The 14,790-nt window shown below is 27.0% G+C and overlaps 1 protein-coding gene across 2 annotated transcripts in view; it reads right to left on the reverse strand.

Moving 5' to 3' along the window:
- Window positions 1-14,790, reverse strand: part of LOC136088966 (receptor-type tyrosine-protein phosphatase S-like) — a 130,323-nt gene that overhangs the window by 24,167 nt on the left and 91,366 nt on the right. For both annotated transcript variants that reach the window (XM_065814256.1, XM_065814257.1), the window contains exons 8-11: window positions 12,939-13,188; window positions 12,739-12,793; window positions 12,122-12,209; window positions 11,858-12,024 (exon numbers count right to left, since the gene is read on the reverse strand). In XM_065814256.1, coding sequence (XP_065670328.1) covers window positions 11,858-12,024; window positions 12,122-12,209; window positions 12,739-12,793; window positions 12,939-13,188 — 560 coding nt within the window. The remainder of the gene's footprint in view (window positions 1-11,857; window positions 12,025-12,121; window positions 12,210-12,738; window positions 12,794-12,938; window positions 13,189-14,790) is intronic.

Consider the following 14,790-nt stretch of genomic DNA (forward strand, 5'->3'; position numbering starts at 1 on the left):
GAAAATATTTCTCTGTTGTAGATGGTGGACGTTCAACAGGTCTAGCTACTTCAACAGGTAAAATAGACATTGCACTTGATTTTGATCCAAAAGATTTAGATATTGTGAACTTTAAACATATTCCTGGTAAAGTTGAGGATGTAAGTGTTGATGTCAAGAAAGATTTAAGCTCTGATCAGATATACCTTCTAAAAGCTTGCTTAGCTGTTCAGCAGGGATACACTGCTTGTGATCAAATATTGTTCCTCCAGACTGCTATGCCAGGAAATCTGAACCCATGCAAGGTGGCTAACAAAGGCCAATTGACACACAAGCTACATCACAAAGTAGCAAGATTTGTGTCTTTGATAAATCAAGCATCAAGCTTGATCCGGAAGCTTCATCATTCATAAAAATGATTGACTGGTCTGTTGCTATTACAACACCACCACCGCTTTTATCAACTGTTTCTAATGATGATCTTGAACATTTCCAGTTCCACGTTGATGTCTTGAGTGGTATTCCATGCCATTCTCAGGCAGTTGAACGTACTATTAAAGACATCTCAGCAACAACTATGAAAGTTTTCAGGCACAAATCACGACATGGAATGATTTTGCAGTGTCGTAAATCTCGAGCAGAATTACCGAAAATTGACTCTAAATCTGACTTCTTGAGCCATAACAAATAGCAAATAACTGAAACAAATTGCTGTTATGTGTTGCCTACTACACTCTGACTATTTCTCCTTTAACAACTACTTGCATTTTTAAACTTAATGTAACAAGATGTCGAGTAATGGAATATAGCATTAAACCACGTGTATTTACATTATACGATTATACAGTAATTTTAATTCCCAAAGTTGCGGATCCAAGACACGCTTCAATTTTATTTCAAAAGGAGTTTTTTTCATAAGTAGACTGTAATGCAACATTTTAGTAATGTTTCACAGCCCCAACTTAACATTTACATCATAATGACCCACCCTAATGTATATATATATATATATATATATATATATATATATATATATATATATATATATATATATATATATATATATATATATATATATATATATATATATAAATATTTACATACATACACACACACATATATATATCTATATCTATCTATCTATATATGTATATATGTATATATGTATATATGTATATATATATATATATATATATATATATATATATATATATATATATATATATATATATATATATACATATATATATATATATATATATATATATATATATATATATATATATATATATATATATATATATATATATATATATATATATATATATATATATTAGAGCAGGCCAAAATATATTTTTTTGAAAATTGCACATCCCTGCAAAAAAACATGATCCTTAGCATATAATAAAACAAATATTAAGAAAATAAATTGAAAAAAACATTATTGAGTGCTGCCAAATTTTTATTTTTAGCCTAAAATATATATTGCAATTTTTGACCTCTTTAAAAACTTTGTTTTGCGCCCTGAAGATAAGAAATATTACTTCAATAATGTTTATTTTATGTATATATTTTCAATTACCTTTTTCTTAACTAATTTTTTTGGATTGATAACTACCGTTAAGGTTTGAAATTAGCGTCCTATTCTTTCATGTGAATTTTAAAGCATTTTCCATTGTCTTCTAAGACCTCTCTGCCTGTAGGAAAATTTTTAAGTTTGCATCTTTTAAATCTTCTATGCAGATTACTTAAATTGTACTTTTTTAACGTAAATGCAATTTTCATTTTTATTTTTTTTTAAGAAAGATTTTCAATATGAAGTGAATGAATGGAAATTACAAGAGAAAAGTTTCTCTAGTAAAGCCATTTGATTTTAATAATTGTAAAATGTATAATATCATCTGTTGTCTGTTTTTAAAATAATGTTTTCCAAAATGACCCAAGGAATAATTCTAAAATATGACAATGTCATGCAAGCCAAAGAAGAGTTTTTATAAATTTGCATTCAAACATTCATAGATTTTGAATCTCAGAATCTCAATTGAAAATGAATTTTAACCTGTCTATTCATCCAGTTTCAACTTTAAAGAGCTGCAAACTAGATAATATCTTATCCTGCATCACTCTGGTTTTAACATAACATTTCTCATTTGAGAATAAATATGAAAAATATTATCCATTGATTGTTTAAAAAAAAAATATTTTTTTTAATTTTTTTTTTATTCTTTCATATTCCTTATATGAAGGATGTCATTGTTAAAATAGTTTAAATTTAAATTACTAATGTATATTACTAATATAAACCACTACTCAGGGCCTGCCCGAACAAATGTGGGGCCCAGTGCAGGATAACTATGCGAGGCCATAATATTATTATAGTACATATGTATACATATGTACTATAGGCCTATACATAGGCCTTAATATTATTATAGTACATATGTACTATACATAGGCCTTAATATTACTATAGTATATATGTATACATTTATGATTTTTTACACATATTTTTTACATGTAGACTATATTTTAGTATACATTGAACAATGGCACTAAATATAGTATAATTATAAGTCACTAAAAATATTATAAATAAATAAACTAACATTTTAGTCATCAAAATTTTCTTTAATAAATTGAATAGCAAAAAATAGAATTATATTGAAAAAATATAAATATTTTAATACAAAGAATTCTAAATTTATCTCCTTGCTTGCTTAATGGCAAATTGGGAGATGATATCATCGTAACTTAGTTTTTTGGCTATTTCTGATTCTATAGACAAAATTGCTAATGAAGTAAATCTTTCTTGGCTTATGGTAGACCTCAAATAATTTTTTATTAACTATAACTATCTTGAAAAAGGTCTCTCTACTGAAGCGACTGTAATTGGTAAAGTTTGTATAATTTTAAGCGCAGTAACAAAATTTGGATATAACTCAAATAGATTATTTTTTTAACAAATATTGCAGTATTGTATATTCTGAAGTTGGAAGATAAAACTTGACGACAGATTTAGATTTCATTACATAAATCAATCACATCATTATTACCTTGCAATGTCATATATAAATCTTTACAATATTTTAGAAGTTCATCTTTACTCATATTTTTAATATTATCCGAACTATATAAAAAACCATACAATGTTTCGTGTTCTTTATAAGGTTTAAATCTTCTCTTGAATGAATTAATTGTATTATCAACAATGACAACAATATTCAATTCTTAAATATTCTTCACTCAATGAAAAATTTCTTACAACTCTTTGAATCTTAAATTCAGGCGTCACTTGTACTTCTTCAGCCACTTCCTAAGCTATTATTATGAAAGAGTTGAATCTCGTTTCACTGTATTTTTCAAAAAATTCTAAAAGAACTTTTAAATGTGTATTCGCTATGCCGATATCCAAATTGGAATGTTGAAAAATCTTGCTTATGATATTTATTTTATTCAATATGGAATACCAAATTACCACACTTAATATAAATTCAAAAGAACAAAGTTTATTTCCGATTCCTTCGATTTCCAATCATATATTTACGTCTCTGGTATGTTCAAATAGGTGTTTTAAAGCTAGAGAAAAATGTGGTATTTGAAATCTTACAGATTTCACACTTTATAGACAGCATTCCCATCTTGTTTCTGACAATGGTTCGAAACAAATAAATCGTTCTTTTATACTCACATCTTCAAAGTTATCTACATAAAGATATCTTAAAACAACAGATAATTGTTCTTTATGGCTTAAATCTGGAGTGCAATCTAATAAAATTGTGAAATACTTGGCTTGCTTAACTTGGCTTGCTTAACTTGGCTTGCTTAACTTGGCTTGCTTAACTTGGCTTGCTTAACTTGGCTTGCTTAACTTCTTTTTTTATTTCACTTCTAACTTTTTTAGCTAAATTACAAATCAGCTCAAACTTGTATTCTATAAGATAAATAGGAATGCAATGCCAATTCAACACAATGATCTAAAAGCTGTTTCATTATTGGGTCAAATTTTAAAAGTAATTTAATGAGACCCAAGAAACTACCATTATGTGGGGTATATAAAACATCACTACTTCCTCTAAACACCAAATTATGTTCTGATAAATATAGAGTACATGCAACTATTTGTTCACAAACACATTTTAAGTGCTGTGTTTCATTTTTGATTATTTTTTCATGTGCTATGTCAATAGTTTTTCCAAGTCATGCGGTAGTGGTGTCATGGTAGAGCGCTCGCTTTATAAGCAAGAGGTTCCGAGTTTGATCTCTACCATGTCCCTGGTAGTACCGCGCTCAACTTGTTTTTCCGCGCAGCAGCCTTGTTTGTCAAGGTTTGTGTTTTGGAGTTATAGAGTTGAGAAAGAGTTATAACCACAATTAAGTAGCCTCCTCGTCTGTAGTGGCCTTCTCGGCCTTGGGGAGGTGAATTAACAAAAAAAAAAACAAAAAAAAAAAAAGTTTAAAACTGTTTTCCAGCTGTAACAATTTGACCATGGGTTGTAAATGATGTTCTGATCTTTTGTGACTTTGCAATCGCAAACTTAAATGTGCCTAATCATTTAATCCATTTAAACAGAGAGCAGCGGCATTTGATAAGAATAATTTACATGTATTACAGAATGTGGAGTCCTTAGTTTTGGAATATAATAACAACTTTTATTTGTGTTGTTCCCTATTCGCTAATTTTAAAAAATAATAGCATTCAGAAAAACTTCTATTATTATAATCTTTTGAAAAATCGTAATTTTTCACATGTATTACACCATTTTGTATAATTGTCATTCTTATTTTATCACTAATATTTTCAGGCCAAGTGCCAGGATCATTGATAGTAATACTAGTTATATCATCTTCATCGTTATCTTGATTGTTTTGAAGCTGGAAACTTTTCACTGAATTATCTTATTTATTTGATATTGATGAGAAGCCTTCTTTGTGTTTCTCTCATTCTTTAACATTTTCCTTTAGTTGAATTGTCGTATCCACGCTTTGACCATCATTAAGGATGATACTAGGTATATGATAATTATTATTAGTTGCGCCTTGCGTCTTGTTTTAAAATTTTTGCCAGACTGTCTCTTTGTTTTACCGCAGCTTCTTCTCTTTTTCTTTTCTTTTTTAATTTATCATAGCCACACGTATACTTTCGTCCAGCATCTCTTTCCCTAGAAGTCATTTTTGGAACTTTCTAAAAACAATTTAGGCTATTATAAAGAACAACACCATAAGATTTTTTTGAATTTAAAAAAATTTTCAAAACGTATAAAAAATAGAAAGTCTTTTTATCGTAAATTATAAAAATAGAACATTTTTTATTTATTTATAAAAACAGAATACTTTTAATCAAAAATTATAAAAATAGAAGATTTTTATCATAAATTATAAAATTAGAACACTTTTATAGGAATATCAAAAAGCTTGCTTTTTAATCAAAAATATAAGGTTTTCTTTTATTCTATTGTATATGAAATACACAATATGGTTCAAAAAACATATATAGTGTGCATCCGTTTTTTAAACACTTCGCTACTTTGTCACTTTGTTAATATACATATTTTTCACATAAATTGAAAAAATAAGCCAACTTTGTTATGCCTGATTTTAAGTCCAAATGCAATGGACCTTTTGAAGCGCAGGGCCTTCGGAATTGCAGGGTCTTGTGCTACTGCACTGCTTGAACCGTCCTCCAACCAGCTCTCCCACTACCAATGCGGTAGTGGTATAGTGATAAAAGGCTCGCCTTGTAAGCGAGAAGTGCAACTACCTTTTTCATCAAGTTTGTGTTTTGAAGTTAAAGAGTTTTAAAATACCATCTAATCATTGCAAAATATTTTATGCTTTATAAAAAGGTAGCAGGCTGACATACCACCTTGTCCTGCCTCACTCTGAGCATTGCTTTTAAGTATTTAGTATCGAATATTGTTTGACAAAAAAGAAGCAGAAAAACAATTAACAAAATACAGTACAGTAAAAATAAAACACAGTAAACACTATGCAGTAAACTTGTATTCCAGTTCTCTTGAGTAAACAGGATATAAAAGTGTTATTAAAAGTAATGATTGTGTGAGAATTAAATCTGAAAATATATAAAATGAAAATTACTACCCCCACCCCACCCCTAACCTAATGACCATTACCCAATCTGCGCTAACATGAATGTATCTCTATCAATCCCCAAGATTACAACAACCCAATCAATGAATTTTTATTATTGAATCTACTCCTTCAAGCTAAATAACCCTCCCCTACAATTAGGTAGTTGAGAGTAGGTTTTATGTTTTAGTTTTAATCAATTAATTCAGACTAAAAAAGAAATTAGGCAGAACTTAAAGGTGAGATACATAAGCACTTTCACAACATAAAATGATTTTTATAGTAAAAGGAACAATACTTTATGCCGCCATTAGTAAAATTGATTTATTAAAAAAAATTTTAAGTTCTAGTGTAAACTACATTGAATTAAAAAGATAAAGTTCAAGTTTCAGATTTGCTTTTTTGCTTACAAAAAGAGTTTTTTTTGTGTAACAGTCAATATAATTATAACATTAACGACAAAATTGGTCAGCTCAATAACCTCAGCACTCGGTATATGCCAGGATTTTTGCCAAGGGTTTTGTAGTATTTTGGTAAATTGCTGAAGGCAATTTACCAAAATACTACAAAACCCTTGGCAAAAATCCTGGCATATACCGAGTGCTGAGGTTAATTTTGCACGCTGTGTATCTATGTGTACAAGTTTTTTTGTTTTGTTTTGTTTTTTTGTTATTCACCTCCTCAAGGCCGGGACAACCACTACAGATGAGGAGGCTACTTAATAATGGTTATAACCCTCTCTCAACTCTATAACTCCAAAACACGAACCTTGACAAACAAGGCCGCTGCGTGGAGAAACAAGTTGAGCGCAGTACTACCAGGGACATGGTGGGGATCGAACTCGGAACCTCTCGCTTATGAAGCGAGGGCTTTACCACTACACCACTACCGCATATAATTTTAAGGTTAATTTACTAATAATGAAGAATTAGGCTTGTACTCATACCTTTAAAGACTTAATAGAGCTTATTGAACAATGAGGGGAAAAATGATGTTATTTCCATTTTCTACTCACACCGGAAAATGCTAACTATATAGTCACTAAAGTATATAAGTATACAGTTAACTCAAAGTAATTCAAAAGTAATATATTAGCATATAGAGATTAGCTATATGACTTCATACTGATTTAGGGAGCTGTGAGTTATGATTTCAACAAAACCTTCACATTGTGGGTCCAAATTATTAAACATCTTATCTTACCAAAATATTAAACATTTTATATCTGAATTAATGCTTTTGTATTGTTCACAGTTTGCCTTTTGATTAAATTTAGGTTTTTTGAATTGTGCCCTAATTAATTTTAACATTTTTTGAAACAGTATAGTTTACTTATCACTATGTATAGTCCACTAAATCAAAACACCAATTGTTTATTTATCACTATTTTGTGCTTTTTGTGCCTTCTCTTTTTTGTGCCTTTTTTTTGCGTCTTTTTTGTAGTTGCACTTTTTCTTGCAAGTGTTTTGCACCTTTATTTTGTCCATTATACTTTTATTCAAAGTTTACTCTCAATTTCAGTTAAAAGTTCAAAAAATTTATTGGAAATAAAAATACAGAAGGTATTTTTTTTGGTTGCTTTGACATTAGTATATGTTCTTAAAACCATCTTTGATCATGTTTTATAACCCAAAATTAAATTTTTGTTCTTAAATTTTAAGAAAAAGTTTTTTTCTATATATAATATATGAAATAGTAAATAGAGAACATAACTATTCAAATCAATGACAAAGTTTTAAATTAATATCAAAGATTTTGAGTTAATGCCTTAACGGTCATACTTCTATTTTTTTGTACATCAGTCAATTTTTGAAATGTTTCAGTAGATCTGGAATTTTAAGGACCTTTTTTTCTTTTTAGTTGGCCGATGGTTTTTATTTGATTCATCCTAGGTCCATTACAACATATTGCATATGCCCTATACAATTTATAAAACAGCCCTGCATTTGAGGATTCAAATCAATAATAAATGATTTAAAATTTTTTAAATCTCGTTTTGAAAATTTATAAGGAACTGATGAGTTTTCACTTTTAATGTGAATTTTCATTACCAATGTAATAAGAAAAATACCTGCTGTATTTTTCATTTCTAATTAATTTTTTTGTTACTTTAACCTGAAATTTAACCTGAGTAAAGTTTTGAAAAAAAAACACGGCAGACAAAAAAGGCACACAAGACTTGCAAGAAAAAGCGCAATTTCAAAAAAGTTTAAAAATTGTTGTAAAAGTGTCATAAATAATAGAAACTTTTTTATTATCTTGTTCATTATAATGACTTGAAATAATATTGCAAATAATATTACATGATAATAATATATAATAATATATGATAATTATTAATAAAGCTATATTAATACTAATAATATTATTACTAACTAAAGTATAGTAATATTGTAGTAACACTATATATAGTAACACTAAGAAAAGTATACTAATATTGTTACTTTGATATAACTATAATTTAAAAATAAATTGAGACTTAATCAATATAAATAAATAACTTATATGTTAAGGAACATTATTTAACAATACTTTAATCAAATTTATCTTACTTAACAAACTTTACATAATCATTGTTCTTGGTAAACAAAACAATTTTAACAAATTAAGTTTAAAAAATTTTTATAAGAACTATTTATATTAGTCTTAAATTTAAAGGATTTTTTTTCTTATAATTGAAAATATTTGTATTTTTTCTTATTCTTATATCATTTTTATTAAGTTTTGCTTATGTCATTGTTTTATTAGTTTGCCTGCTGTTAAAATGCTGTTTTAAATTAATAAAATTCAATGATGTGAAATTTACAGTATTAATATTAGTCAACTCAATCAGAGAGAAAGTGGAATACTACACAATTGAAGTAAAAGTAAACAATGCTATAAATTGGAAAAAACCTATAAGTATAATATAGTTAACTGGCAAAAACAACTATTTATATTGTAAAAATACGCTACAATTTATATTGCATTTGCAATAGATAACCGTTATTAAAATACAAAGTTTACAAGTGAATTTGGCAACTATTGCAACAAAACTATTCACATATTACTGATGGTTTATTCCAACAAAAGCTTTAATTAAAGTTGTAACTTTGAATGGTTACCATACCTTTTCTGTTAGTCTTTTATTATTTACTTTATTTAGAGGAAGACTGAGAATGTATTAAGACAGTTAAGTTTTTGAAAAAATGATATAGATGACATTAGTATTTTTAACTTATTAAAATTACATTATACTTGAAATTAATTAAGTAATTTAAATTAAAAACTTGTTATTTGTTAACTATTATAAATATGAAGAAGGGGTCTAAAGAATTACATTTAGATTATGATTTAAAATAAAAATTTTTAATATAAAAAAAAGTTTGATTATTAAATCAACTTTCAAGGTGATATTTGAATTTAGGGTTTACAGGTATCTCACCAATAAAATTCCTAAACCTAAAAACTTGCGCAAGGCGAGTTTTTAGGTTTAGAAATCTCAGTTTATTGCAGCAAACTCAATACACTGGTGGTAAGGTTTTTTAATTTGTATTTCCTTTTAAATCTTTATAAACCTCCAAAACAACTATTAAATCGATCTAATATTGTCATAATATAATTTTAGAATCTGTTTATTTATATATTATAAATAGTGTGCGTATCTTTTGTTTGTGCTTGTTTTTCAACCTGTTTTTAGAATTAATAAAGTTCATTCTTTTAAGGATTTAAAACCTGTTCTAATTAGAAGATGATGTATTGAAATTGTAACTAAACAGGCTGTTCAAATTATATAAGCAGATAATGAGAACCCTATAGGGTCTGGACAGTTGTGAAAAATAAATAGCAAAATTGTGTTTAAAAAAAAAAAAATTAATGAAAAATTAGTAGCACAGGAATAACAAGAAGGAAACAAGAAGGCGGCAAATAGCCTCCAATCAAATTTAATATGCTGACTGTTTTAGAGCTTTAGCTAGTTTGAAAGCTAGTAAAAAACTGCAGGATTCCATGACGACGGACAAACAACGTGTTAAGTAATAAAAGGTTGTAAGAGTTTGTTTAAATGTTTATTATAAAAATTTATAAGCGCAACTGTATTTGATAGTGTGGTTTGACGCGTTCAAAAAAGACACAAGTCACGGAATAATTTGACATTTTGTTTTATCAAGTCAAGTATTATTATATACACATATTTATAGTTGCATAATTATATTAAGGTTTCTACATATACTATTTTATTTACAATTTTAATTGGGCCTAGTACAATACGTATTTTATTAGTACAATATGTTTAGTACAATATGTTTTTTATTTGTGTTTAGTTTTTAAGTTACTAAAAAATACATTTAGCAAAGAAAGTTTTTTATCAAAGCTAGCTACTTTCTAAACAAACTTTATTAAGTTTTAAGTTACTTTTATTAAGTTTAAATTTTATTAAGTTTTAAGTTACTTTTATTAAGTTTAAATTTAGTATTTAGCTTATGATATTTTTTTTACACCAATTTTATGTTGTGCTCAAATTCTACTTTTCATGTATATTTCATTAAATTTGATTTTTAAATTGCAAAAAAAGCTTTAAATTTAAGTAAGTCTTATTTCATTTTTTTATTGATTTTATGTAACTTTATATTATTAGTGCCACAGCCAATTGAAAGTCATAGATTATATGTCATATACAAAAATCATTAATTAATTTATTTTTTAGTTTTACTTTTAAATAAATAGCTTTTATTTATTTTAATGTGATAAGGTTATACAGTTACTTATGCAGTATTTTGAAAGTGAATTTGTTTGATTAGTTACAAAGTTGTTGTGAAGTTGCAATTTATATTTTTCTGTATAGATATGAAGATAATGATGATAATAAGCTGCCAAGTATGTTAAAATTTAACGCATAATAACTTTTTTTAATAAATAATTAAGATAAAAAAAAATACAAATAACTTCATTTGATTATATGAAAATTTTAAATATAATTGTCTTATTTATTATAAAAGATCTAAATACTGAAAGGATTTATACATTAAAAACATGTCTATATATTATTATTTTTATTGTCTATATATTATCATTTCTTCAATTCTGACATGGTATTTTACTAATTATCATTAGTCAACTGTTAAATTATAAACATGGTTTTAATTTTGTCAACTGTTAAATTATAAACATGGTTTTAATTTTGTAAATTTAAAATTTACTTTATGAAAAATAAGCTAACAGTTTAAGAAAAAATTAACATCACCACAATTAAGTCAAGTAAAACTAAATTTTTTGATAACTATACAAAGTTTGTCTTTACTGCTAATTTTACTGCCCCACCACGTCCCTGGTAATACCGCGGTCAACTTGTTTCTTTGCGCAGTGGCCTTGTTCGCCAAGGTTCGTGTTTCGGAGTTATAGAGTTGAGAGAGGGTTATAACCACAATTAAGTAGCCTCCTCCTCTGTAGTGGCCTTCTGGGTCTTAGGGAGGTGAATTTTATAAAACAAAAAAACAAATTATGTTATGTTAATTTGTGTATGAGCTTATTTTCTCTACAATTAGTCTTTCCTTTCAAATTTTGACTATTTTAAACACTACTCTATGAAATAATGCAATATTCAATAATAATAAATGGTTTATTCAATTTTACAAATTAGTTATAATAAAAAGAAATATAAAAAAAATTTAAAACATAAAAAAAATTGTAGCACTTGAAATTCAAGAAAAAAATAAATAAAAAAATCATAAAAAAAAGTTATTTAACCTATTTTACAACCCATTAACTAATAACTTTTCATTATTTTATTTTATATGTAAAAAGCTGGACTTACCTAAAACAAAATTTCTGTACTTTTTGTACATGGAAGCATTAAATGAAGCCGCAATGTATGGTTCATTATAACCAGCAGTTGCATAAACTTTAAAGTGTTTATAAGTAGACGTAGCATTTTTAACTAAAGAACTTATGTTAATTTTCATTGCAACAACTTGATAAATCCTTCGAATTAAAAATGTATAAAACTAATATATATATATATATTATTTAAATAAATTTTAAAAAAAGCTATTTAAATAAATTTTAAAAAAAAGCTTACTTTGTATTTAAAGGTCCTTTCACTAACTCAATAAAATGACCAACATTTTTATCCCATTTTAAAATATTTGAAGGTAGTGTTTTGCGATCTAAATTATGCTAGTAAAGTAAATATTGCAACATTTTTTTAATTTTTCCTAATCATTAATTACAAAGATTTATTTATTAAGAATTGTATTTACTTTGACAAGTAAATCAAAAACATTTTTGAAAACAACCTTTCAAATTAAACTTTAAACATTTTTCAGATATTAAATCCACAATCAAATTTTATCATCATACATTAAACTATATTAAAAAAATATTTTTAATTAATCATTTTGTGTAATGAAGTCTCAATTTTGCATATTTTGTCATATTATGCATTGTTTATATTAACAGCTAAATGCAATTCAAAATAACTGTGTTTTTTTATTATAGCTAGTGATGCCATCTAACAGAAAATTGTAAATAAATTTTATAGCAAATATTTTAATGGTTCATAATTTACAAAATACCAAACCATGCCAGCTGGAAACAGTTTTAACACATGCTCTCTATGACAACAGATGAACTTAAAGTTAAACAAAAGGTTGTAAAAACAACTTGTTGGCAACTTATTATAAATAGTAATCTTACCTATACTCAACATTATGGCATCACCATAATACGTTGAGTTGCTAAAAAAACTATTCTAAAAATAAGTATTAAAAAAAATCAATTTAGAATAAAACAAGTAAGAAACCCCAATCTTAAAACTCTCCACCAATTTTTAAAATATTAAACAAATAAAACAATGATTTTTAAAATTTACTATAAAAACATTATATAACATAAACCTTCATATTGATGACACCACGAATATAAAGAAACAAATTTCTAAAAGTAGACAGCCTAGCATTCAAACTATTCACTGTTTCTAAACCTTCGTAGAATTTTAATGAGCTTGAAGTAAAGTTGTTTGAAGGGAATGTTGCAGCCAAAAAATAGGAAAGATTTAGCGATTTAGCAGTTGATTGATTTTTCAAAGTTAATACTCCCACATTTAGTGAAGATATGTTCTCATATGCAATAATAACCTCATAAAAACTATTAAAAAAATTAAAATCTATTTTTTTCATCATCATCATTAGTGATGTACCAACGAAAAAGGTCAATTGTGGCTAATAATAGGATTTAATGTATGTATATAAAGGTTATATATTAATATTAGGTATGTAATTTGCCTATATAAGTTGCACCTATGCACCAGTAGTGGTCTGGCCTATCAGCCAATGTCAATGCCTCGGTTAATGCCAATTAATTGACTTAACAATCAGCCAATAGTTAAGCCGATTATAGTGACTGGGGCCCCGGCTAAAAATGGGACTTTTTGCAAACCCAGCTCCAGCAAAATTATAAAATTTAGCAGGGGTTGATAGCCGGGGCTAGAAAAAAATTTATAATGCTTAATATATCATAATTTTATGTTTACATTTACTATTTATTAAATACTGGCATACATTTAAATAATTTTAAACTCTAATTTATTTTAAAACAAGATTGCAAGCAACCACTATTAAGTTATGTGTTACTTTAAAATAGAGAATAAGTTGAAATACTAGGAAGCGTTTAACTTAAGACTTAAAAAGTTGTAAGTTATATAAAAAAAGGAAAACAAGAAGATGGGTAAGGGTTATAAAGTTTTTTTGATGTTCAAGAAAAAAAAAAAGGATTAATAAAAGTTTTTTTAACATGAAAGGACAGATATAGTAAAAGGACGCAACTTGTTGAATAAAAAGCCAAGCAGGAACAAGTTTTGGTTCATCGTAATAGAGATGATAGCTCGCTTGAGCATTAACCATTAGGGGTATGACTAAAAATATTTTTTAAGAACTTTCAATTCCTTATGTCACTATGAGTGGAGAAATGTTTATAAATAGAAAACATAAGTTTTTGATGTTAGATTTTGAAAAAGGTCACCCCCAAGCTGAAAATAATTTTTCATATCTTTTTATTGTTATCTTTATGAGTTATAAATAACGTAATAGACTTACAAAAATGGCTAAAAACGGTCTTGCTTCAGACAAGAATAAGAAAGCTTGGAAATTAAATTTAATGAGGTTTGAAAAAGCTAATACTTCAAGAAGATGTGCTGCTGTTAAAAGTATTGGTGAAATGAATAAGATACTAACAGAACAGCATATCATTGATCGATTTAAAAGTTTGCCATCAAAAAGTAAAAAGCAAACAACAAATTTGGCTGTAAATTTAGTGATTTCTGCAGAGATTAGTACCGAAAAAACACATAAAGTCTGCAAAACTCTATAAAAAGGTGGAATTTCTATTCCTACTCCAACTCAAAGTGGTGTCTACAAAGGTGTCATGAAAGATGAAGAAAAGTTGAAAGCAAATTATATAAAAAACTTAAAAAACGGAAAGTGGTCTTTACACTTTGATGGAAAACACATAAAGAAAATGGAACATCAAGTAGTTGTTTTGAAAAATGAATTGAGAGAGGTTTGAATTGCTGCTCTCTAGCTGATAAATGAAAAAGGTGAAACAATATTTAATAGGATAAAGTTTGTGCTGGATGAATATGAGCTGTGGCCAGCCATAAAAATGATGGTATCTGACACAATACCTGCAAATACTGGAATAAGAATCGGTGTAGTAACACTGTTTCAGAAACATTTCAAAACTATTGGACTA

This window comes from Hydra vulgaris, chromosome 12 (assembly GCF_038396675.1).
Source record: "Hydra vulgaris chromosome 12, alternate assembly HydraT2T_AEP".
In the NCBI taxonomy this organism is placed as follows: Eukaryota; Metazoa; Cnidaria; class Hydrozoa; order Anthoathecata; family Hydridae; genus Hydra; species Hydra vulgaris.